General features: G+C 56.7%; 1 protein-coding gene across 3 annotated transcripts in view; it reads left to right on the top strand.

The window, feature by feature from the left end:
* Positions 1 to 1,645: 1,645 nt before the first annotated feature.
* DCHS1 (dachsous cadherin-related 1) overlaps positions 1,646 to 19,281 on the top strand; it is a 35,393-nt gene continuing 17,757 nt past the window's right edge. The window contains exons 1-4 of one of the 3 annotated variants that reach the window (XM_035114976.3): positions 1,646 to 2,044; positions 3,991 to 5,820; positions 18,301 to 18,489; positions 19,036 to 19,267. In XM_035114976.3, coding sequence (XP_034970867.3) covers positions 4,087 to 5,820; positions 18,301 to 18,489; positions 19,036 to 19,267 — 2,155 coding nt within the window. In that variant the 5' untranslated portion in view covers positions 1,646 to 2,044; positions 3,991 to 4,086. Of the gene's footprint in view, positions 2,045 to 2,375; positions 2,506 to 2,603; positions 2,979 to 3,990; positions 5,821 to 18,300; positions 18,490 to 19,035; positions 19,268 to 19,281 lie in introns of those variants that run through there. The other 2 variants (XM_035114975.3, XM_088668894.1) reach the window with 2 other exon arrangements.

Genomic DNA, 19,281 nt, shown 5'->3' with positions numbered 1-19,281 from the left:
CCAAAATGGTCAAAGGCCTGGAAACGATGCCTTATGAGGAACGGCTTAGGGAGCTGGGTATGTTTAGCCTGGAGAAGAGAAGGTTAAGGGGTGGTATGATAGCCAAGTTCAAATATATAAAAGGATGTCATATAGAGGAGGGTGAAAGGTTGTTTTCTGCTGCTCCAGAGAAGCGGACACGGAACAATGGATTCAAACTACAAGAAAGAAGATTCCATATAATAATAATAATAATTTATTATTTATACCCCGCCCATCTGGCCGGGTTCCCCCAGCCACTCTGGGCGGCTTCCAAAAAAACAGAAATTCTAAAATACAGAAATCCATCAAACATTAAAAGCTTCCCTAAACAGGGCTGCCTTGAGATGCCTTCTAAAGGTCTGGTAATTGTTCTCTTTGACCTCTAGTGGGAGGGCATTCCACAGGGTGGGTGCCACTACCGAGAAGGCCCTCTGCCTGGTTCCCTGTAACTTGGCTTCTCGTAATGAGGGAACCGCCAGAAGGCCCTCGGAGCTGGACCTCAGTGTACGGGCAGAACGATGGGGGTGGAGACGCTCCTTCAGGTATACCGGACCGAGGCCATTTAGGGCTTTAAAGGTCAACACCAACACTTTGAATTGTGCTCGGAAACGTACTGGGAGCCAATGTAGGTCTTTCAGGACCGGTGTTATGTGGTTTCGGCGGCCGCCCCCAGTCACCAGTCTAGCTGCCGCATTCTGGATTAGTTGTAGTTTCCGGGTCACCTTCAAAGGTAGCCCCACGTAGAGCGCATTGCAGTAGTCCAAGCGAGAGATAACTAGAGCATGCACCACTCTGGAGAGACAGTCACTGGGCAGGTAAGGACTCAGCCTGCGTACCAGATGGAGCTGATAAACAGCTGCCCTGGACACGGAGTTGACCTGTGCCTCCATGGACAGCTGTGAGTCTAAAATGACTCCCAGGCTGCGTACCTGGTCTTTCAGGGGCACAGTTACCCCATTCAGGACCAGGGATGAATTCCTAAACATTAGGAAGAACTTCCTGACAGTAAGAGCTGTTCGGCAGTGGAATTTGCTACCAAGGAGTTTGGTGGAGTCTCCTTCTTTGGAGGTCTTTAAGCAGAGGCTTGACAGCTATATGTCAAGAATGCTTTGATGGTGTTTCCTGCTTGGCAGGGGGTTGGACTGGATGGCCCTTGTGGTCTCTTCCAACTCTATGATTCTATGATTCTAAGAATGGGGCGTGTGACCCACACTCTCTCCCCAGCGAGGCATCTCTGTGGCGCAGAAGGCGCCTGACAGCTGTTACAGGAGGGTCACCTTTTATAAGCCGCCTTGCAGCTGGAAGCTCCTCTTGCGGTGGAAAACGGGACAGAAAAGAAAGGACGGGAAACAAAGTCCGTGAACAAAATTAATCTCGTCCAGCAAAAATCGTGGCGGCGGCGAGGTGACACAGAACAAGAGAGAGCCAGAGGGGGAGGGGAGCGGATTCCCGCTCTGAATCCTTGCTTGCATCACGAGCCGATTCAAGTATATTCGATCTCATTCATTCATCAGTGAAAAGGTCACGATTTTTGCACTACGGTTTGTTACTGAGCGGAGACTGGGGAGCTCGGACCCCCGCCAGCCGCCGCACCAACCGACGCAGAAAGAAGCCTCTGAGCATGTGCCGAGTGCCGCCTTCCCGCTCGGCATCCGGAGGAGCAGCGCGCAGAGGTCTTCCATTCGGCCGAGCGCATCGCGTCTCCGGAGCAGGCGCAGCCCCCGCCCAGGCTTGCTCTTGGGGGGGGGGGTTTGCCGGGGCGCGCGCGGAGAGGGAGGGTGCGCTGGGCCGCGGCGCAAGCAGGAGCGGGCGGGCCAGACGGCGCGGCTCGGGTTTCAGCGAAGCCTCCGCTCGCTCCATCCTCCCAGTCGAGCCCAGCGCGGAGCCGTCGTCGCCCTCGCCTCCCTCTTCTCCTCCTTCGGCGCCTGGCGGGGGCGTTTCTGCCGGCCCCGAGGCCGGCCAGCCCCCCACCCGCGGCCGGAGCGCCAGGTGGACAGGCGGATGGCCAGGAGAGAGGATGCACGTAGGTGGCCGGAGCGCTCGGAGGCGCCGTCGCGCTGCGCCCTCCCCCCTTTGTCCCGCAAGCAGAGTAGGAGCGCGGGGGAGGAGGTGGGCGGGACCTCGCCGGGACCGGGCCGCGAAACGGCGAAACCTGCCCCCACACCTGGCCAGCCCCCGCCCCGTGTGCTTCTGCCCAGCACCCTAAAGAGCGGCGAAAGGGTCCAGAGCAGCCCCTCCCTGGTTTGCATGGCGAGTCGGGGCTCCGCGAGGGGAAGGGGGGGCGTCTGGCGCACGTTTCACAGGCCGGGACTGGACCCGCCTCACCCGCCCGGCTCCCCCCGCGCTCGGCGCTGGGCAAATTGGAAGCAGCTGCGGCGCTGCTGGGGCGACTCCGCGCCTCCTGGTGCTCGGAGCGGGCTGGCCTGAGCCCCTAAAGCCAAGGACAGGACGGGACCCCCGAGGGATATGGGGCTGCCCCTCACGGTGTGCGCGCGGGGCGAGATTCGCATGTGTCTTGGGGAATGGAGAGCAAAGGTCCAGGGACACCCCCCCCCCAAGCCGGCTCGCCCTGCTTGCCTTCCCGCTACTCCTAGTGCTTACTGGGTCTGGGGCGCGCGCTGCCCAAGGGCTTATGGGCGTGGGGTGGGAGCAGAGTCGCAGTCTTTCCCTGCAGCCGCAGCCCCCTTTGCCCCGCTGGGGAGACCTTTCCGAGGGGGCGGGGTCACTCCCCCAGAGCAGCCTCGGGGTGCGAGCCGCGGGCCGGCAGGGCTCCGACGCCGCCGCTTTGGAGTGGACGACGGGGCGTCAGCTCAGGTGGAGGACGGCTTCTCCCTGGAGCTCGACGGCTTCTCCCTGGAGCAGGGCGCGGGCCGTGCGGGGCCCCACCGTCAACCCCGGGGCCGGGGCTTCCCGAGTGCCATCGCGGCGACGGCGGCGACGCTTTCAAGCACGGCCAAGTATGAGCTCAGGCTATCACTGCTTCCCGGCGGAGCCCGAATCCTGGCCGTGCCTGCGGGGCTCGGAGCCGCCGCCGCGGGGCTCCCCCTCCCCACTAAGCCCGAGGAAGGGCTGAACCGCTCCCGCTCGGAGCACCCGCGCCGCCCGCGGGATTGGAGCCAGCCCGCCCGCCCCTCGCCCCCCCTGCAGTGAGGAGCCGCTACAGCGAGGCGGAGCGAGCGGTGGGGCTGCAGCCAACGAGCCGGAGCCAAGGAGCCGGAGAGACAAAGGCAGGCGGGGGGAGCCAGCCAGGCAGCGAGCGAGCGAGCGGGGCGGGGAGCAGCCGCGACGGCAGCGGCAGAGACAAAGGCGGGCCGTGGCCAGCTCGCGCTTTCTTCTTCTTTCTTCCCCGCTTCTCCTCCTCCTGCAGCCCGCCCGCCGCCTTTGTCTGTCCCGGTCTCCGATGGCAGGCAGGTGGGGTGCCCCCAGGGGCCCTCCTGACCGGGACGTCGTTCCTGAGACGGCTGTGCCCGGGGCAGGAAGAGTTGGGGTTGGGGGCACGGGTAGCGCCCCCGTCGCGCTTTCTTTTGCTACGGAAAAAGCGGCTGGGGAGCGCCTGCTCACCTGAAGTCCTCTTGGCAAGAGTAGGGAGGGGAGCTCCTCAGCCCTGGGTACGCTGCCACCAGCCAGGAAGGGCCTGACTTGGAAACCACACCTGCCCCCCAACCCCTGTCCTCTGGTCTGCCCACTCCTCAGCCCCTGTTCTAGTCAGCAAGACCCACCCCTACCAGCCTGTCTTGCCAGAGGGGAAGGGGTCCTGGGATTTTTTTGGGGTCTGTCAGGGGTGTCAGGAACGTCCCCTCTCACCTTTCCTGCAGCACCCACCATTGTCCCCCTGCTCTGGGATCTGATTTCCCCCCTTGGCCACAAAGACAGTAGTTGGTGGGGGTCCCATAACTGGCATGTTTCCCTCACTGTCTCCTAGCCTGTTCTTCCCCTTCAGACTTGCTTTCTCTTGTGCATTCCTTGCAGGATTAAGGCGCTTGCTCAGCAGACAGAGGCCAGCCTTTGGAGGGCCTCCCAACCCTCACCAGCTTCTATTGGAAAGGCTTCAGGGAGCAGCTAGACATGGCTTGGGTCATTCTGCTGCTGCTGCTGGGGGTGCTGGCTGCCCTTGGGCAGGGCTCAGCACTCCCGGGCACCCTAGACCTGCAGATTGATGAGGAGCAGCCGGCTGGCACCATCATTGGCGACATCAGTGCAGGCTTGCCCCCTGACACCACGACTTACATGTACTTCATCTCCGCTCAGGAGGGCAGCGGCGTGGCTACAGACCTAGAAATTGATGAGAATACCGGCATCATCAAGGCTGCCCGGGTCCTGGACCATGAGAGCCGAGACCACTACAGCTTCATTGCTGTCACCCCTGAAGGTGCCACAGTGGAAGTCAATGTCCAGGTCAACGACATCAATGACCACGCGCCCACCTTCCCCAAGCAGCGCAGCTCCCTCCAGATCCCAGAGCACACACCCCTGGGCAGCCGTTTCCCCCTAGAGCCAGCCTTTGATGCTGACAGTGGTTTGCTCAACACCCAGGGGTACACCATCAAAGGGGGAAACGTGGGGCAGGCTTTCCGCCTGGAGATGCGCCGTGGGCCCAATGGGGTCCTCCAGCCAGAGCTGGTGGTGAGCAGCATGTTGGACCGGGAGACGCGGCCCAGCTACACCCTCTTTCTGGAGGCCTATGATGGCGGATCTCCCCCCCGGAGCTCCCAGATGACCTTGGACGTGTCTGTCCAGGATGTCAATGACAACGCGCCAGCCTTCAACCAGAGTCGCTACCACACCCTCATCCCAGAGAACCTCCAGCCTGGCAGCAGCATCATGCGGGTCTTTGCCCTGGACGCTGACGAAGGGGACAATGGCGCCGTGGTCTATGAGATCAACCGGCGGCAAAGCGACCCAGAGCAGTACTTCACAATCGATGCCGCCACGGGAGTCATCAAGCTCAACAAGGGGTTGGACTATGAGTTACGGAAGGTGCACGAGCTTGTGGTGCAGGCGCGAGACAGGGCAGTGCACCCAGAAGTCTCCACAGCCTTCGTCACCATCCAGGTGCGAGACTACAACGACAACCAGCCCACGATGACCATCATCTTCCTCAGTGAGGATGGCTCTCCTCGCATCTCAGAAGGCGCCCAGCCCGGGCAGTTTGTGGCCCGCATCTCCGTCTCAGACCCTGACTATGGGGAGTACGCCAATGTCAACGTCTCCCTGGAGGGTGGCGAGGGAAAGTTCGCCCTCACCACCAAAGACAACATCATCTACTTGATCTGCGTGGACCAAATGCTGGACAGGGAGGAACGGGACTCTTACGAGTTGCGGGTGACAGCCACGGATGCAGGAACGCCCCCGCTGCGGGCCGAGTCAGCATTTGTGCTCCAGGTGACAGACGTCAACGACAACCCACCCCTATTTGACACCCAGGAGTATGAGCAGAGCGTCCCAGAGGTGGTCTACCCAGGCAGCTTCGTGCTGCAGGTGACGGCTCGTGACAAAGACCAGGGCCCGAATGGGGAGGTTCGCTACAGCATCCTGCACACCCACCACACCCATTCCCACTGGTTTGCCATCGATCCTGCCACAGGCATCGTCACAACGGCCTCTTCTCTGGATTATGAGGTCGATGCTCAGCCCCAGCTGACTGTGGTGGCCACGGATAGGGGCAAGCCTCCGCTGTCTTCAACCGCTGTGGTTCATGTGACCTTGCAGGATGTCAACGACAATGAGCCCCTCTTTGAAAGCAACTTCTACAATGTCTCCCTGAAGGAGAACGTCCCTCCTGGCACCTGCTTCCTCCAGGTGAGCAAGGGGTTGGGGAGGGGCCTGGCTGGCGCACTTGGCGCAGGAGGGGGCGATGCTGCAGGAGCAGCCAAAGTGGTGGCAGTACAAACAGCCTCTCCCCCCCTGGTACCTGGCCCAGGTTGATGTGCCCTGTGCTTGTCTGTGGCTCCTGAGAAAGACAAATCCATGATCTGGAGGGGGTGGGATGCCTGGGGGTGGGTGGGCTGGAGTTCCTTGACTAGGGTGGGGAATGTGCACCTCAAGTCCAACTGGCCAAGAGTCAACCAGCAGAGGTCTTCTCAGCAGCTCTGAGGTTCATTGGAAGGGGACCACCTCTCTTGGTAATGGCAGCTCATTCATGAAGGGCATGGCTCAGGGTTCAAGTGCCTGCTTGGCATGCAGAAGGTCCCAGGTTTAATCCCAGTGACAGCCAGGTAGGGCTGGGAGAGAGACTCCTGCCTGAATCCTGGAGAGTCTTTGCTGCCACTGTAGACAGAACTACGCCAGGTGGACCTCTGGTCTGACTTGGAATATGGCAGGCTAGGCTATTTCTATAATAGCAATTCCCTTCTAGCCCCACATACCTCCCTATCTTGAAGGGCTGCCATGCTAAGGAAAGGTCAGTCCTACCTCCCCACTTCCTGTCTTAGGGCCATTCCCCTCTCTCTGCCCACCCTGTGGGCTCAGGAAGAAGGGACAGGATCAAGAGGGAAAGAATCCTTTCCTTGGCATGTTGGGGGAAAGTCCCAGGAAGGGACAAGGAAGCCTCACACTTGCATAAGCCCCAGCAGTCTGCTGAGCGGGGCCCTTCTCCTCCTTGATAAGCTCCTGCTTCCTGCCCTTCTCCATTCCACAGGGCTGTCCATTGCAGGAACTTTGGACAGGAATAAGCTCACTAGATGGATACAGTACTTGGCATGCAGAAACCTCCAGGCTGAGTCCACAGAATCTGCCATGGAGGAGAGAGTGAGCTCTACTGCAAGGCCCCTAGCAGCCTCTTTCCCTCGCAGGAGGCAGTGCAGCAGTAGATGGGCCAAGGACCCAACCCCATTTTATGAGCCAGGCCAGGAGATTTGCAGAGCAGACCTGCCAGGGTCCATTAGTCATACCGCCAAGTTGGCTCTCTTTAGCCTTGGAAGAACCCCGTTGCAATTTGGGTCCTCCGGGGATCCCTTTGGTGGCTCAGCTGCCTTGAGGTGCCTCAGGCGATGCCAGCCTTAGCTTCATGGAACAGGATCCTGCTCCTCTGTAATGAGGTCCGTTGTGAAATGGCATCCCTCCACCCACCCCACCACTCCCCATGATAGCAGCTGAGTATCTGGAGTGCAGACCAGGGGGGAAGGCGGCAGGCAGCTGGTGAGCTGGCCAAGAGGAGGTGAAGGCCCTCTCCCTTGCAGCCCAAGGAGGGCAGGATGGGGTGGGGAGTATCAGAGCGCCAGCAATGTTGCCATGTGGTTTGAAGAAGGGGTGCAGACATGTTGGGGCCCTCCAGATAATTGTGGGGCTGTACCTCCCAAGAGCCAGGATGGCCCTGGGTAAGGAGGAGGAGAGCTGGTGACTGAGTCCCCGTCCCCCCTCCCCGCTCCTTGCCACAGTCAGTGGCATCTCAGGTTGTATAAAAGGTTGATTTGTTGATGCACTAAGGAAAACCCAGGATGGACTGACTTCTTCCTGGTTGTATATTTTATCCAGATTTATTTTATTCAGTTTATATTCCCAACTTCCTCAGTGCAAAACCTGTCAGGGTGGTTTCCTTCCTCTAGCTTCCTACACATTTCCCCCTTTAGCTCTCTGGGCTGTGGAATGTACCTTGCATCTTTCTCTGTCTCCTGCCATGCTCCCTGTTTCCTTTCTCTTGCCTCTAGAAGCTCATAGCTCTGGCCTCTGAGGTTGTCCCTTTCAGAGCTGCAGACCTCTGAAATGGCTGTTCCCATTGGCTGGCTGGCTGCTGCTTTCTCCTTGAGAGTTTCCTTATGCTGCTGACATATGTGTTATTTGAGGGACTTTCTGGCTGAGCAAACCCCAGTTTCTCCCATGGTAGTGCAACTGCGGCAGCCCCAGACTCCATCGCCACTTATGGGGAGGTTTGCTGAGCAAGAGAAGGAGCTGGATCTGCAGACATTGTTCCTTGCCCTTTCATATTCTTTGAACTAGGAATCTGCACAATAGCTCAGGAAAGGGGGCAAATGCTTCCTTCGAATATATATTTTAATTAATTAAAATATATTTAAAATGTTTTTAATACATGTATATATAAAACACAACAGGAATATTTATTAGAAAGGAATTTAAACAGTAAAACATTTGATGGTGGGCTCGCTGTAGGATGGAAGACAAGCCCTCCCCCCAATGAGCATGCCAGCTCCCCAGCAGCCGATCTGGGCAGGGGGGCCTCCTGGGGAAGCAAAGCGAAGGTTCAGGTTCAGCACAGCTCCCCAGATGGTGGCTGTGGCAGTGGCTGGAGGGTGTTTGCTTCTGACTTGGGGAGGGGGCACAGGCACAGAAAAGATGCTCAGCGGGCATGTCAAAAACTGTACTTCAGGCTGGCCACAGGTTTGTTTCAGAAGTGTCAGCCCTGGGGGAGGGTCTCTGGGTGGGTAGTATGTGGGGTTGGGGGCTCAAAAGAGCACTGTGGGTGGGTTGGGGTCCTCTGTCCCAACCTGTTGGCAACAACTGCTCTTTATAGTCATATCTTTAAAAAAATAATAAAAAAATTGCAACTAGCACCCCTCCCCCTTCCTCTCTCTCTGCCCCACACATGCTTCTTCCATTCCCCCATTTATCATTTGCACATCCTCTTTGTCACCCACCAAGGCTAGTTTGAAAAAGGGAAGGCGTGCAGAAGAACCAGATTCTGCTGCTTGTTCTGCCACTTCACAGGAAATATGCAGCTGCAAAGAGAAAACAATGGCTTTAATAGAATCATAGAATTGTATAATAATAATAATGATTATTTATTATTTATACCCCGCCCATCTGGCTGGGTTTCCCCAGCCACTCTGGGCTGCTCCCAACCAAATATTAAAAGGGTTGGAAGGGACCTCCAAGGATCATCCGGTCCAACCCCCTGAAATGCATCAATCTCAGCTAAAGCATCCATGACAGAGGGCCATCCAAGCTCTGCTTAAAAAACCCCAATGCAAGAGAATCCACAACCTCCCAAGGGAGACAGTTCCACTGTTGAACTGCTCTTACTGTCAGAAAGTCTGTGGCCCTTTGGAAACTCCCCCCCCCCCGGGCCACCCACCTCCCCTCCCTGACCCTCCTTTGCATCCTGGGTGTTTTTTGCCTGGCTGGGATATGTCCTGGATCTCTGACAACATCTCTTGATGATAGCTCAGTTGGTGGATCATGAGACTTTTAATCTCAGTGTCATGGGTTTGAGCCCCCCATTGTGCAAATGATCCCTGCATTACAGGGGGCTGGACTAAATCACCCTCAGGGTCCCTTCCAACTCTACACTTCTGTGATTTTTTGATTCCCTGGATGGAGGCTGGAGAAGGGTGTGTGATGTGTGCAGAAACTGGTTGATTCTGCAAAGGTGACTACATCCATTCCTCCACCCTGTGGCCATGTGTCCTCATGAATTCTGCTTCTCAAGGGATCCTACTTGTGCAGTGGGAAGGAGATGTGCAGCCCCCACCTTAATGTAATTCAAACTCGCATCCTCCATTGTCACCTCCTGAGCTGGCTTGGGCAGAGAAAGTGTGGCTGTTTGTGGGCTCTGAACAGGCAGGCCACACCTGAATTCCTCATGTGGCACCATCTGAGTGGCAGTGACTCCATGTCCTTCTGGGTGCTGGGCATTTGCTCCTGGGGCCTCTCCATGCCCTTTCTCACCCAATGGATCCTGCAGCACCACTTTCTACTCTTTCTGACTCATGCCCAGGATCTGGAGTCCTCACTGTGGGCATCAAGTCATGGAACTTCCTGCGAGAGCCAGGCTGCTTGGCATGTGATTTGAGGGCCAGCTCTAGGTAGACCCCCGGTGGGAAACCATGCTGAGCCCTGTGAGGGCGGGGGCGCTGGAGCGATCTCCGCCCCTCAGCGCCAGGGCGCGTGATCTGCTCGAGACTGCCCTGTGTGACTTGCCTGGCTTGCCTGGCTCCATCCAGCTGGTGTCTAGTTGGTGCTGTGCCCTCAGTGTCTGGGCTCCCTGCTGGGGTTGCACTTAAGTGATGATTCCTCCCATTGTGTTTATTATTATTATTATTATTATTATTATTATTATTATTATTATTATTATTATCATGAAGGCCTAATCCTGGCTACTAGCCATGCTGCCAGGAATCACAGCAGGTGGGGTCCTGCTTGCTTCTGGCCTTTGTCCCTTCAGGACACGGGTTGGCCACAGTGGGAACCAGGCTGGACTGAGGTGGGTCTGATCTCGTGACCAGTGTGTGCTTTTGCCTGTAGGCTATTCCAGGGAGGGGGCTGTCCTTGGAAGAGGGTTGGGTGTGTGATGGAAGAGGCCCCTGTGCCATGGGTGCCTTCTGAGCTCTCTCTGTGTACCCAGAGCCATGGGAGGAGTCAGGATTCACCCCCTCCCGGCATGGCACTTGGGCTGCTGGTGAGCACCCTCACCCTCCTCCCTGCCGATGCCAAGCTGGGCCTGCCTGAAGGTGGCCATGGCCGCCTTGTTGGTCTACAGCACAGGTGTGACTGCCCAGACAGATTTGGGGCTCAACGGAACTGACCATGGGGCCTCTGGGCACTGGCCTCCAGTCTCCCCTGCTTAGCCCTGGCTGCAAGAGCAAGAGCGGAAGGACTCTGGGTTGATGCAGCTGCAGGGAGGCTCTGGGAAGCGTTGCCGCTGGCCACGCATGGCTGGCGGCCGCTGCTGCTGTCAACAGCTACCCACGGGGCCCGCTCTTCTGACCCAGCCCGTGCAGGCCAGCCGCTCCCCAGCTGACCCTAGAAGCCGGCTGGGAGCCGGGAGCTGGGAGCCCTCATTTCCTGAAATAGCCCAGCTGGCTGCTCCTTCACCACTTTTAGCCGCTCAGCAACTGTGCCAGGGTGGGGAGGGCAGCTGCGCAGTGCGCCTAGCCGGGAGTGTGCGTGGGATTGCTGACCACACTGGCGCCACAGCTCCCCTGTTCCTGGGCCTGAACCAAAGCCAGATGTGGAACTGCGGCTTTGCAAACATCTGCAGAGCGAGGCCTCCTGGGCAGCCTGCCATCCGGGGCCTGGGAGCTGGGCTGAGCTTGGATGGGCAGGCGGGCAGTCAGGAGAGCAGCCTGCAAAAAGGCCTGGTCCCTGCCTGAGAGGGGTGCCCTCTGCTCCTTCTTGGGGGGGGGGGAGAACAGGCACTCCTCTTTCCTGTCTGGAACCAAACTTCAGAGATGGCTGCCCTCCGTCCTTGTTCCGTCCATTGTAAGTGCCTCCCAGGCATGAACAGAGGAGGAGGAGGAGGAGAGGAACTCCTCCTCCTGATCACTCAGAGGGGCTCTGAGCAGGATGCAGCTCCCCACAGTCCTGTCCTGCCATGCCCATTGAAGAGTCATCAAAGTTTAGTGGCAGGGGCAATGGTTGGTAGGGAGGTGCTGGGTTCAAATCCCTGCCCTGTCAGCATCATAGCCTCCCTCACTCTCTGGGCCTAAATGAATGAATGTTTGGATGAGCAAAAGGCGGGAGGAACCGATGTGACCATCCTCAGGATTGAGGAAGGCTCTGTGTGTGTGTGTGTGTGTGTGTGTGTGTGTGTGTGTGTGTGTGTGTCAGAGATGCCTCTGGTCTCTGCCAGGGTTGTGGGTGGCCCTGACAGTCCCAGGATGCTGAGTGCCGCTGTGGCCGCCTTTGGAAGGGGGGGATGTGGCGTCAGCACTTTGCTCTGAAACATGAGCCCCTTGCGGATGGGCGGCTGCTGCAGGGAGGCCCCTCCATTATGCAGGAGCTCTGTCAGGAATGGCAGTGACAGGCTGTGCCAGGAAGCACAGTCCCCTCCCCTCCCCTCCCCAGCCCTCCATGCTCCAGCGCAGCAATGGGGCTTCCAGTGCAAACAGCAGGATCCTCAATGTCCCTGTCTGGTGTTGTGTGTGTGTGATTGTATGGCTGTGGCTGAAGACGGGGGCCTGGCAGGCAGGAAATGGGGGGGGGGGCTTTGGGGCTCCCCTCTTGAGTCTCCTCTGCACCTTACATTAATCAGGTTAAACAAATACACGTCATGGCTTTTATTTCGGAAGAAGTGCCTGTTGCCCCAGAAAGTGCATGGCTCGATGTGGGGGCTGCTGTACACCCCCTGCCCCCCTGCCCTGTAGCACCTGGGGCTGAGGATTCGCAGGAGGCAAGATGGAAGAGGAGCTCCAGAGAATCACAGAGCCAAAGGAGAGCTTTTCTCTGCTTTCTAATGACATGCAGCTGAGCAGTGGAGGTGGCGGCCAGCTTGGGTTTAATGCATTTTGGGAGGGGGCCGGTGAACTCTGTTTTTCAGTCTAAATCCCACCCCACCCCTGAAAATACCACAAGAAGCTGTTTGTTTCCAGCTGCATTTCATTAAAAAGCAAAGTGTCAGGAGATCCCATCGCAGGTCAGCTGAGCGATGATGTGGGGGGAAGCCTCCCCACACACTCAACCTCTCCCCGTGAAGTGTGCTTAATGGTGGGCATCATCTTATGGGTCACAGAACATGGGGGGGGGCTGCACACTCCTGACCAGCTCCATGCCCTGCTTGCACCACCCTGGCCAAGCTGTTATGAGAGTATTGGGGCCTCCTCTCTATTGGGGTTTTTTGGGGGGTGGGGGTGGGAAGGGGTAGTTATAGAATCATAGAAGAGTAGAGTTGGAAGGGACCCAACCAAGGGCCATCTAGTCCAACCCCCTGCAATGCAGGAATCTCTGCTAAGGCATCTCTGACAGATGGGATTATTATTAATAAATGCCTGCCTGATAAAAATTCCCCGCTGCGGCTGCATCATTAAAATGATCTGCAGCATATAAGACCCCAGCGTGTAACTGGCTGGTTCTGGGGCTGGGCTGTTGGCTTGTCTGTGGGGGCTACATGGCAAACCTCCCTCCTGGCCTCCACCACCCACAGAGCTCTTTCCCTCATGAACACTGGGAAGGAGCAGAAAGAGCTGCTGTCTTGGCTGGGGAGGGGAGGTGGAGGGAGCCTTGGGCAGCAGAAATGCAGGCATCTCCGGCTTGCTGGTCTGGGTGGGTCTCCGCCCCCTCCCCAAGCACATCTTTGTCATTCCCCACAGCCTCACCCCCCTCAGGGCTTGTGGAAGAGTCTGTCCTCTGGGAAAGGAGCCCCCCCCCCCCCGCACCTTGTACAGGCCTTGCAAGCAGGTCTAGTGTGTGTTTTAAGAGGGGGGAGGAAATGAGGGCTGGTTTTAGAAACAGAGGGAGCACCCCAACCAAAAGGCACAAAGTGAGGAAGAGAGACATCATGCTGCATCTGGGATTCCCTTCTAATTAGAGCAAACCAACATTAACAAATAATCTTGTCATTATTATATTCACTACGGGTTATGATCCTATGATCTGGCATTGTAAATAATGTTTGTGGTTTCTCATTGTGTCTTTCCCAAGAAGTCCATATGCGGACAGCCATTGTCATAGGATCATAGGACCCCTGAGGGGCATCTAGTCCAACCCTTTGCAATGCAGGAATCTCAACTAAAGTATTCATGACAGATGGCTATCCAACCTCTGCTTAAAAACATTCAATGAAGGAGAGTCCACAACCTCCCGAGGGAGACCATTCCACTGTTGAACAGCTTTTCCTGTCAGAAAGTTCTTCCTGATGTTTAGTCGGAATCTCCTTGTAACTTGAAGCCATTGATTCAGGTTATTCCCTCTGGAGCAGGAGAAAACATGCTTACTCCATCTTCCATGTGACAACCTGTGAGGGACAGGGGATATCGCGAAGTCCCTCCCCTCCTGAGTTCAAGCCCGTCCCCGAGCAAAGGGGAAAGCAGGGAGAGTTCCGATTCCAGTGGGGAAGCAGGAAGTCGTGTCCGAGGCTCAGGCAAGGTAGAGGAGCCAGGGTCCCAGGTGGGACAGGAAGGGGCAAGTAAGGGGGGAAGACCCATCCCCCCAACTCCAGAATTACGCAGGAAGAGGAGGGGCAAGAGGATGGGTCTGCCAAAGCTTTTGTGTTGGAGAAAGACGCGCCAAAAGCCATTAGGAGGTTCTGAAACCGACTGACAACATCGCTCCGTGTAAATAGCAATGACTTGAGCACTGTAAATACGCAGCACCAATAAAAGAATAAAATGCAGAGCTGCGTAGCGTCGTTACTCTGAAGTAGTCCACTCCGGCCACTGTGACAGCAACCTCCTAATCATTTTTGGGCTACTTTGGAGTTGCCGGGATGAGCGTGTCAGAGGCGGAGAAGTGGCGGCAGATCGCTGAGCAAGCCCAGCTAGAACTGCAACAGCTGTCGCTGCAGGCGCAGGGAGAATTGAAGGCAGCTAAAGAGGAGACTAAGAAGCTCCAGGACGACCGGCTACAACTTGCGGAACAGGTGAGAGAGCTCCAGGAAAAAGAGCAGCATTTAAGGGCGGTGGCGGTAGACCTCCAAAACAAGCTGGATGCAGAGAAAAACAAGGCGGGAGGGGCACCCCAAGTCCAAGTGCTGCCAGGAAGGAGAGCCGGGACCCTAGTAAGCAAGTTCAATGGAGACCCGAAGGAGTTTCAGGGCTTTGAGACTGAGATTGTGTATGCTCTTGAGCTGCACCACGATGAGTTCCCTGATGATGAGCACAGAGTAGCGTTTATTGTGGAGCACCTTACAGGGGCGGCCAGGGAGTGGCTAAGACCGTTAATTGCAACAAGGAATCCTTGCATGAAGAATGTCAAACTATTTCTAGAAGGTTTGAAAACGATGTATTCGTCCGATAGTCATATGGACCAGACTAAGGAGGAACTTCATAATTTACGCCAAGGAAATATGACAGTTCGCGCGTATTGGGCGAAATTCACCATGCTGGTGCACAGATTGGGGTGGGATCTGGAGTCTGCCCCAATGCAAGCGGCGTTTTACTTGGGGTTGCATGAGGAGGTGAAGGATGAGCTCTCGAGAGGTCCAAAGCCCAGTAATATGGATCAACTGAGCAAAGCGGCTCTGGCGGTGGGGGTGAGGCAGGAATCCAGATGGAGCGACAAGCAAGCAACGCGCGCAAAGCGGGCTTGGTTCCCACGGTCGCAGGAGAAGCCACTCCCTCAACAACCCTTTCAAGCCACGCCTGGGGCCAGTCAGGACCAGGAACCCATGCAGATTGATAGCGCGCGCGCGCGGGCTTTTCAAACCCCAGCGGCGCCAAGACGCAAGGAGGGAAGGGGTGGGAATTGCTTTCTCTGCAACTCCCCCCAGCATCTCGTCAGAGACTGCCCACATCGCAGGGAGTGGCAAGGAAAGGCGGGAACGGTTGTGCCCTCCCCCACTGACGCAGCACCACAGCAGGGAAACGGGAAAGCCTGGCTGCAGGAGACAAGGGGCGGCAGCCAGGCACAGTCAGCAGACAACAGCCCCAGCCCACCCACCCGCACAGAGAGGAGCAGAGCCAGCCCACCCCTCCCAGAGCAGGAGTGGTTCTAGAAGTGACGCTCACGCTCCCAAATGGCTATCCATTGACGGTCCTCGCCCTAATTGACAGTGGTGCCTCAGCCAACTTCTTCTCGAGAAACTTTGCAGAAGAGCACCAGATCCAGCTTCTGCAGCTGGATTTTCCTCTGCACGTGGCAACCATTGGGCAGAGGAACTGGAGACGGTGCACCAGCAGCTCAGAGAACACTTGGAGAGGGCCAAGGAAGCGTACAAAAAGGGGGCAGATCGCCACAGGCGACAAGGGGAGGTCATCAGGGTGGGGGACAAGGTGTGGTTGTCCTCGGAGGGCCTTCCCACCAGAGGGAGGTGCAAAAAGCTGGCACCCAAATGGCTGGGCCCCTTCACGGTCACGCAACAGGTCAACCCGGTGGCCTACAGGCTGGCACTGCCAGAGGACATGAGGGTGCATCCAGTGTTTCATAGATCGCTGCTGTCGCCGTACAGGGAAAGCAGCAGGCTCAGAGACAGCGAACAAACCCCCGAGGGAGGGGGGGAGAGGGAAAGCAGGGAGCAACTCAATGAGGCCACGGCCATCCTGGATTCAAGGTGGGGGGTGGGGGGCCTGGAGTACCTCATGGCATGGGAGGATGCTCCACCGTCCCAGAATGAATGGGTTCCCGCCACTCAGATACAGGAGGAATTCTTGGTGGAAGAATTTCACGCCCTCTTTCCCCACAGACCCAAGCCCTGGCACATGGAAAGGGAGGGGGAGGAGGAGGAGGCACGGGAGAACAGCTCACCATGGCGCTGGGAAGCGGAGTTTGAGGAACCAGAGGATGAGGTATGGGTGTCGCCAAGATCCACCCAGTCAGAGGAAGGAGCAGATTGGCAAAACATTTTTACCCCCACCAGCTCTGACGCCACGGACTTTTTGGGATTCCCGTCCTCCCAGGCGGAAGGGGGGGGCTCGCAGGACTGGGGGGAGGTGTTCACACCAACGGGCTCGGAGAGCACCGAGTTTTTAGGCTTCCAGTCGTCACCGACACATGGGGGGGGCCTGGGGAGGGGTGAAGGAGAGCTTGGGAGGGGGGTGGATGTGAGGGACAGGGGATATCGCGAAGTCCCTCCCCTCCTGAGTTCAAGCCCGTCCCCGAGCAAAGGGGAAAGCAGGGAGAGTTCCGATTCCAGTGGGGAAGCAGGAAGTCGTGTCCGAGGCTCAGGCAAGGTAGAGGAGCCAGGGTCCCAGGTGGGACAGGAAGGGGCAAGTAAGGGGGGAAGACCCATCCCCCCAACTCCAGAATTACGCAGGAAGAGGAGGGGCAAGAGGATGGGTCTGCCAAAGCTTTTGTGTTGGAGAAAGACGCGCCAAAAGCCATTAGGAGGTTCTGAAACCGACTGACAACATCGCTCCGTGTAAATAGCAATGACTTGAGCACTGTAAATACGCAGCACCAATAAAAGAATAAAATGCAGAGCTGCGTAGCGTCGTTACTCTGAAGTAGTCCACTCCGGCCACTGTGACACAACCCTTTAGATTTTTGGCTATCATATCCCCTCTCAGTCTCCTCTTTTCCAGGCAAAACATCCCCAACTCCCTCAGCCATTCCTCATAAGGCTTAGTTTACAGACCCTTTATCAGCTTTGGTCACCAACCTCAGCATACTTCCAGCTTGTCATCATCCTTCTTAAACTGGGGTACCCAGAACTGAACGCAGGACTCCAGGGTTACTATGACGTCCCTCGGGGCCAACCCAGTACTGTACATTTTGGCACCTGAGGAAAACTACAACATGCCTCCCTCTATCAGAGAAGAAAGGTGAAGAGCTACATCAAGAATATGCAGGGAATAAAGATCTGCAATGGGATCTGTTGCTCCTGTGGATCCTGCCCCCTGAGGCAGTCACCTCATTTTGCCTCAAGAGAGGACTGGCACCAACATTCCTTGATGTGGACACTTGATGCTTGTTGAGGAAGCCTACAACTGCATGAGCTTTTTTTGCTGCTGCTGCTGCTCTCTTCTTCTTCTTCTTCTTCTTCTTCTTCTTCTTCTTCTTCTTCTTCTTCTTCTTCTTCTTCTTCTTCTTCTTCTTCTTCTTCTTCTTCTTCTTCTTCTTCTTCTTCTTCTTCTTCTCCTCCTCCTCCTCCTCCTCCTCCTCCTCCTCCTCCTCCTCCTCCTCCTCCTCCTCCTCCTTTGGCTATCACTTGTAGCTGAGTAAGATTGTCTTCCATGAACGCAGTTTTAACAGTGAGTCTGTAAGTGACTGTGGAGGCCAATTCTGGATCCACACGTCCTTCCATAGTTCTGGGCGGGAGTTGATCACGGTGAAGGTTTGCCAAGCGTGCCTTCCTCTTAGCACGCTTCCCCCTTTTGTCCTGAGTTCAAAGCCCATGACACCTTTAAAGATTTGCCTTGAGAGAGTCTTTAAGCCTCTTTCATTGACCACCGGCATTACGCTTTCCATTTCTAAGTTCAGAATAGAGTAGTTGCTTTTAATCAGGCAACCACACAACATGATCAGTCCAACAAAGTTGATGTTGCAGAATCATTGCTTCCACACTGGTGATCTTTGCTTCTTCCAGTGCACTGGACGTCCCATTAGTCAAATTTTTCGGAGACTCCATTGATGGATTCTTTTTGCTACTGCATCACACTGCTGACTCACATTCAGCTTGTAGTTCACTAAGACCCCCCCCCCAGACTGCAGTTAAGCTAGGGATCCCCCATCCTAGATTTGTGCAGCTCACTTTTCCTGCCCTGGAGAGCACTTTGTGGGTTCAGTCCGTCAAATCGCCCTCAGGGACTTGTGTTGTGGAGACGTGTGGGAATACATCACACCACCTCAGTAGGGGTGGCACAGCACACAGGAAAGCAGCCTCCCCCACCTTCCAGATGTGTGCAGGTGTGCATGCAAATGCGTCATTGGTGTGGGGGGGGGGATGTTGCACTTTGGTCCTGCTCTTGCCGCCTGACATGTGCAAATGCCATGCTTCTTCCTTGCTTTCTGCAGGTCACAGCCACGGATGCCGACAGTGGCTCTCTGGGCTCCCTCTCCTACTCCCTGGGCACCGGCCTCACCAGCTCAGCCCCCTCTGCCTTTCGCCTTGGGGAAGAGACCGGCCAGCTCTGCACCACGCAAGACCTGGACCGCGATGAGGGCACCTCCGCCTATGACTTCACCGTCACAGCGGTTGATGGGGTGAGGAGGCCACAGAGGCTCGCCCTGTTGTGGCAGAATGGCTTCAGCCAATGGTGGCAAAGGGTGGCCACAAGTGGGGTTGGGGGGCTGTTGGAGACCCTTCTGGCTGGACCGTGTCAGCCCCTGTGTGTGTTGGGGTGGGGGTGGGCGGGGAGGTTTACAGCAGCCATTTGGGCCTCACCCTAAAGAAGGCCGTGGTCCCTGGGGCCAGCCACACCTGCCCTTCCGAAACGCCAGGAACCATTTGGGCTGTGGAGGCCCCAGTGTGGAACTGGAGCCCTGGCTGCTACCCCAGTCTGTGCCACCCGCATTGGGGGCTTGTGGCTTCTGTCCCACCCACAGGCAGGGGCCATTTGAGGTGCAGCAGATTGAAGTCATGGAATTATAGAATGGTCGAGTTGGAAGCGACCCCAAGGGTCATCTCATCCAACCTCTTGCCATACAGGAGTTACAACTGAAGCATCCTTTAATTAAACAAAGGTGTGATCCAGGCTCCAGGTTATGGATTCCCAGCAGCATCTCTCTCTCTCCTTCCTCCCTTTCCAGGGTGGGCTGAGCTCCATGGCCTACGTCAAGGTTTTCCTGGAGGACATCAATGACAACGCCCCCACCTTTTACCCTCTGGAGTATGCCACCAGCATCAGCACCCAAAGCCATCCTGGCTCAGCAGTGCTGCGTGTCACGGCCCACGACAAGGACGAGGGGCCCCATGGGCGGGTGACCTACCACATTGCCGCAGGCAACACACCGTCCCTCTTTGCCATCAACCCAGACACGGGTGAGGAGGCCTGG

Source organism: Zootoca vivipara, chromosome 4, assembly GCF_965207765.1.
Source record: "Zootoca vivipara chromosome 4, rZooViv2.hap1.1, whole genome shotgun sequence".
In the NCBI taxonomy this organism is placed as follows: domain Eukaryota; kingdom Metazoa; phylum Chordata; class Lepidosauria; order Squamata; family Lacertidae; genus Zootoca; species Zootoca vivipara.
This window is presented reverse-complemented; position numbering and strand designations above follow the sequence as displayed.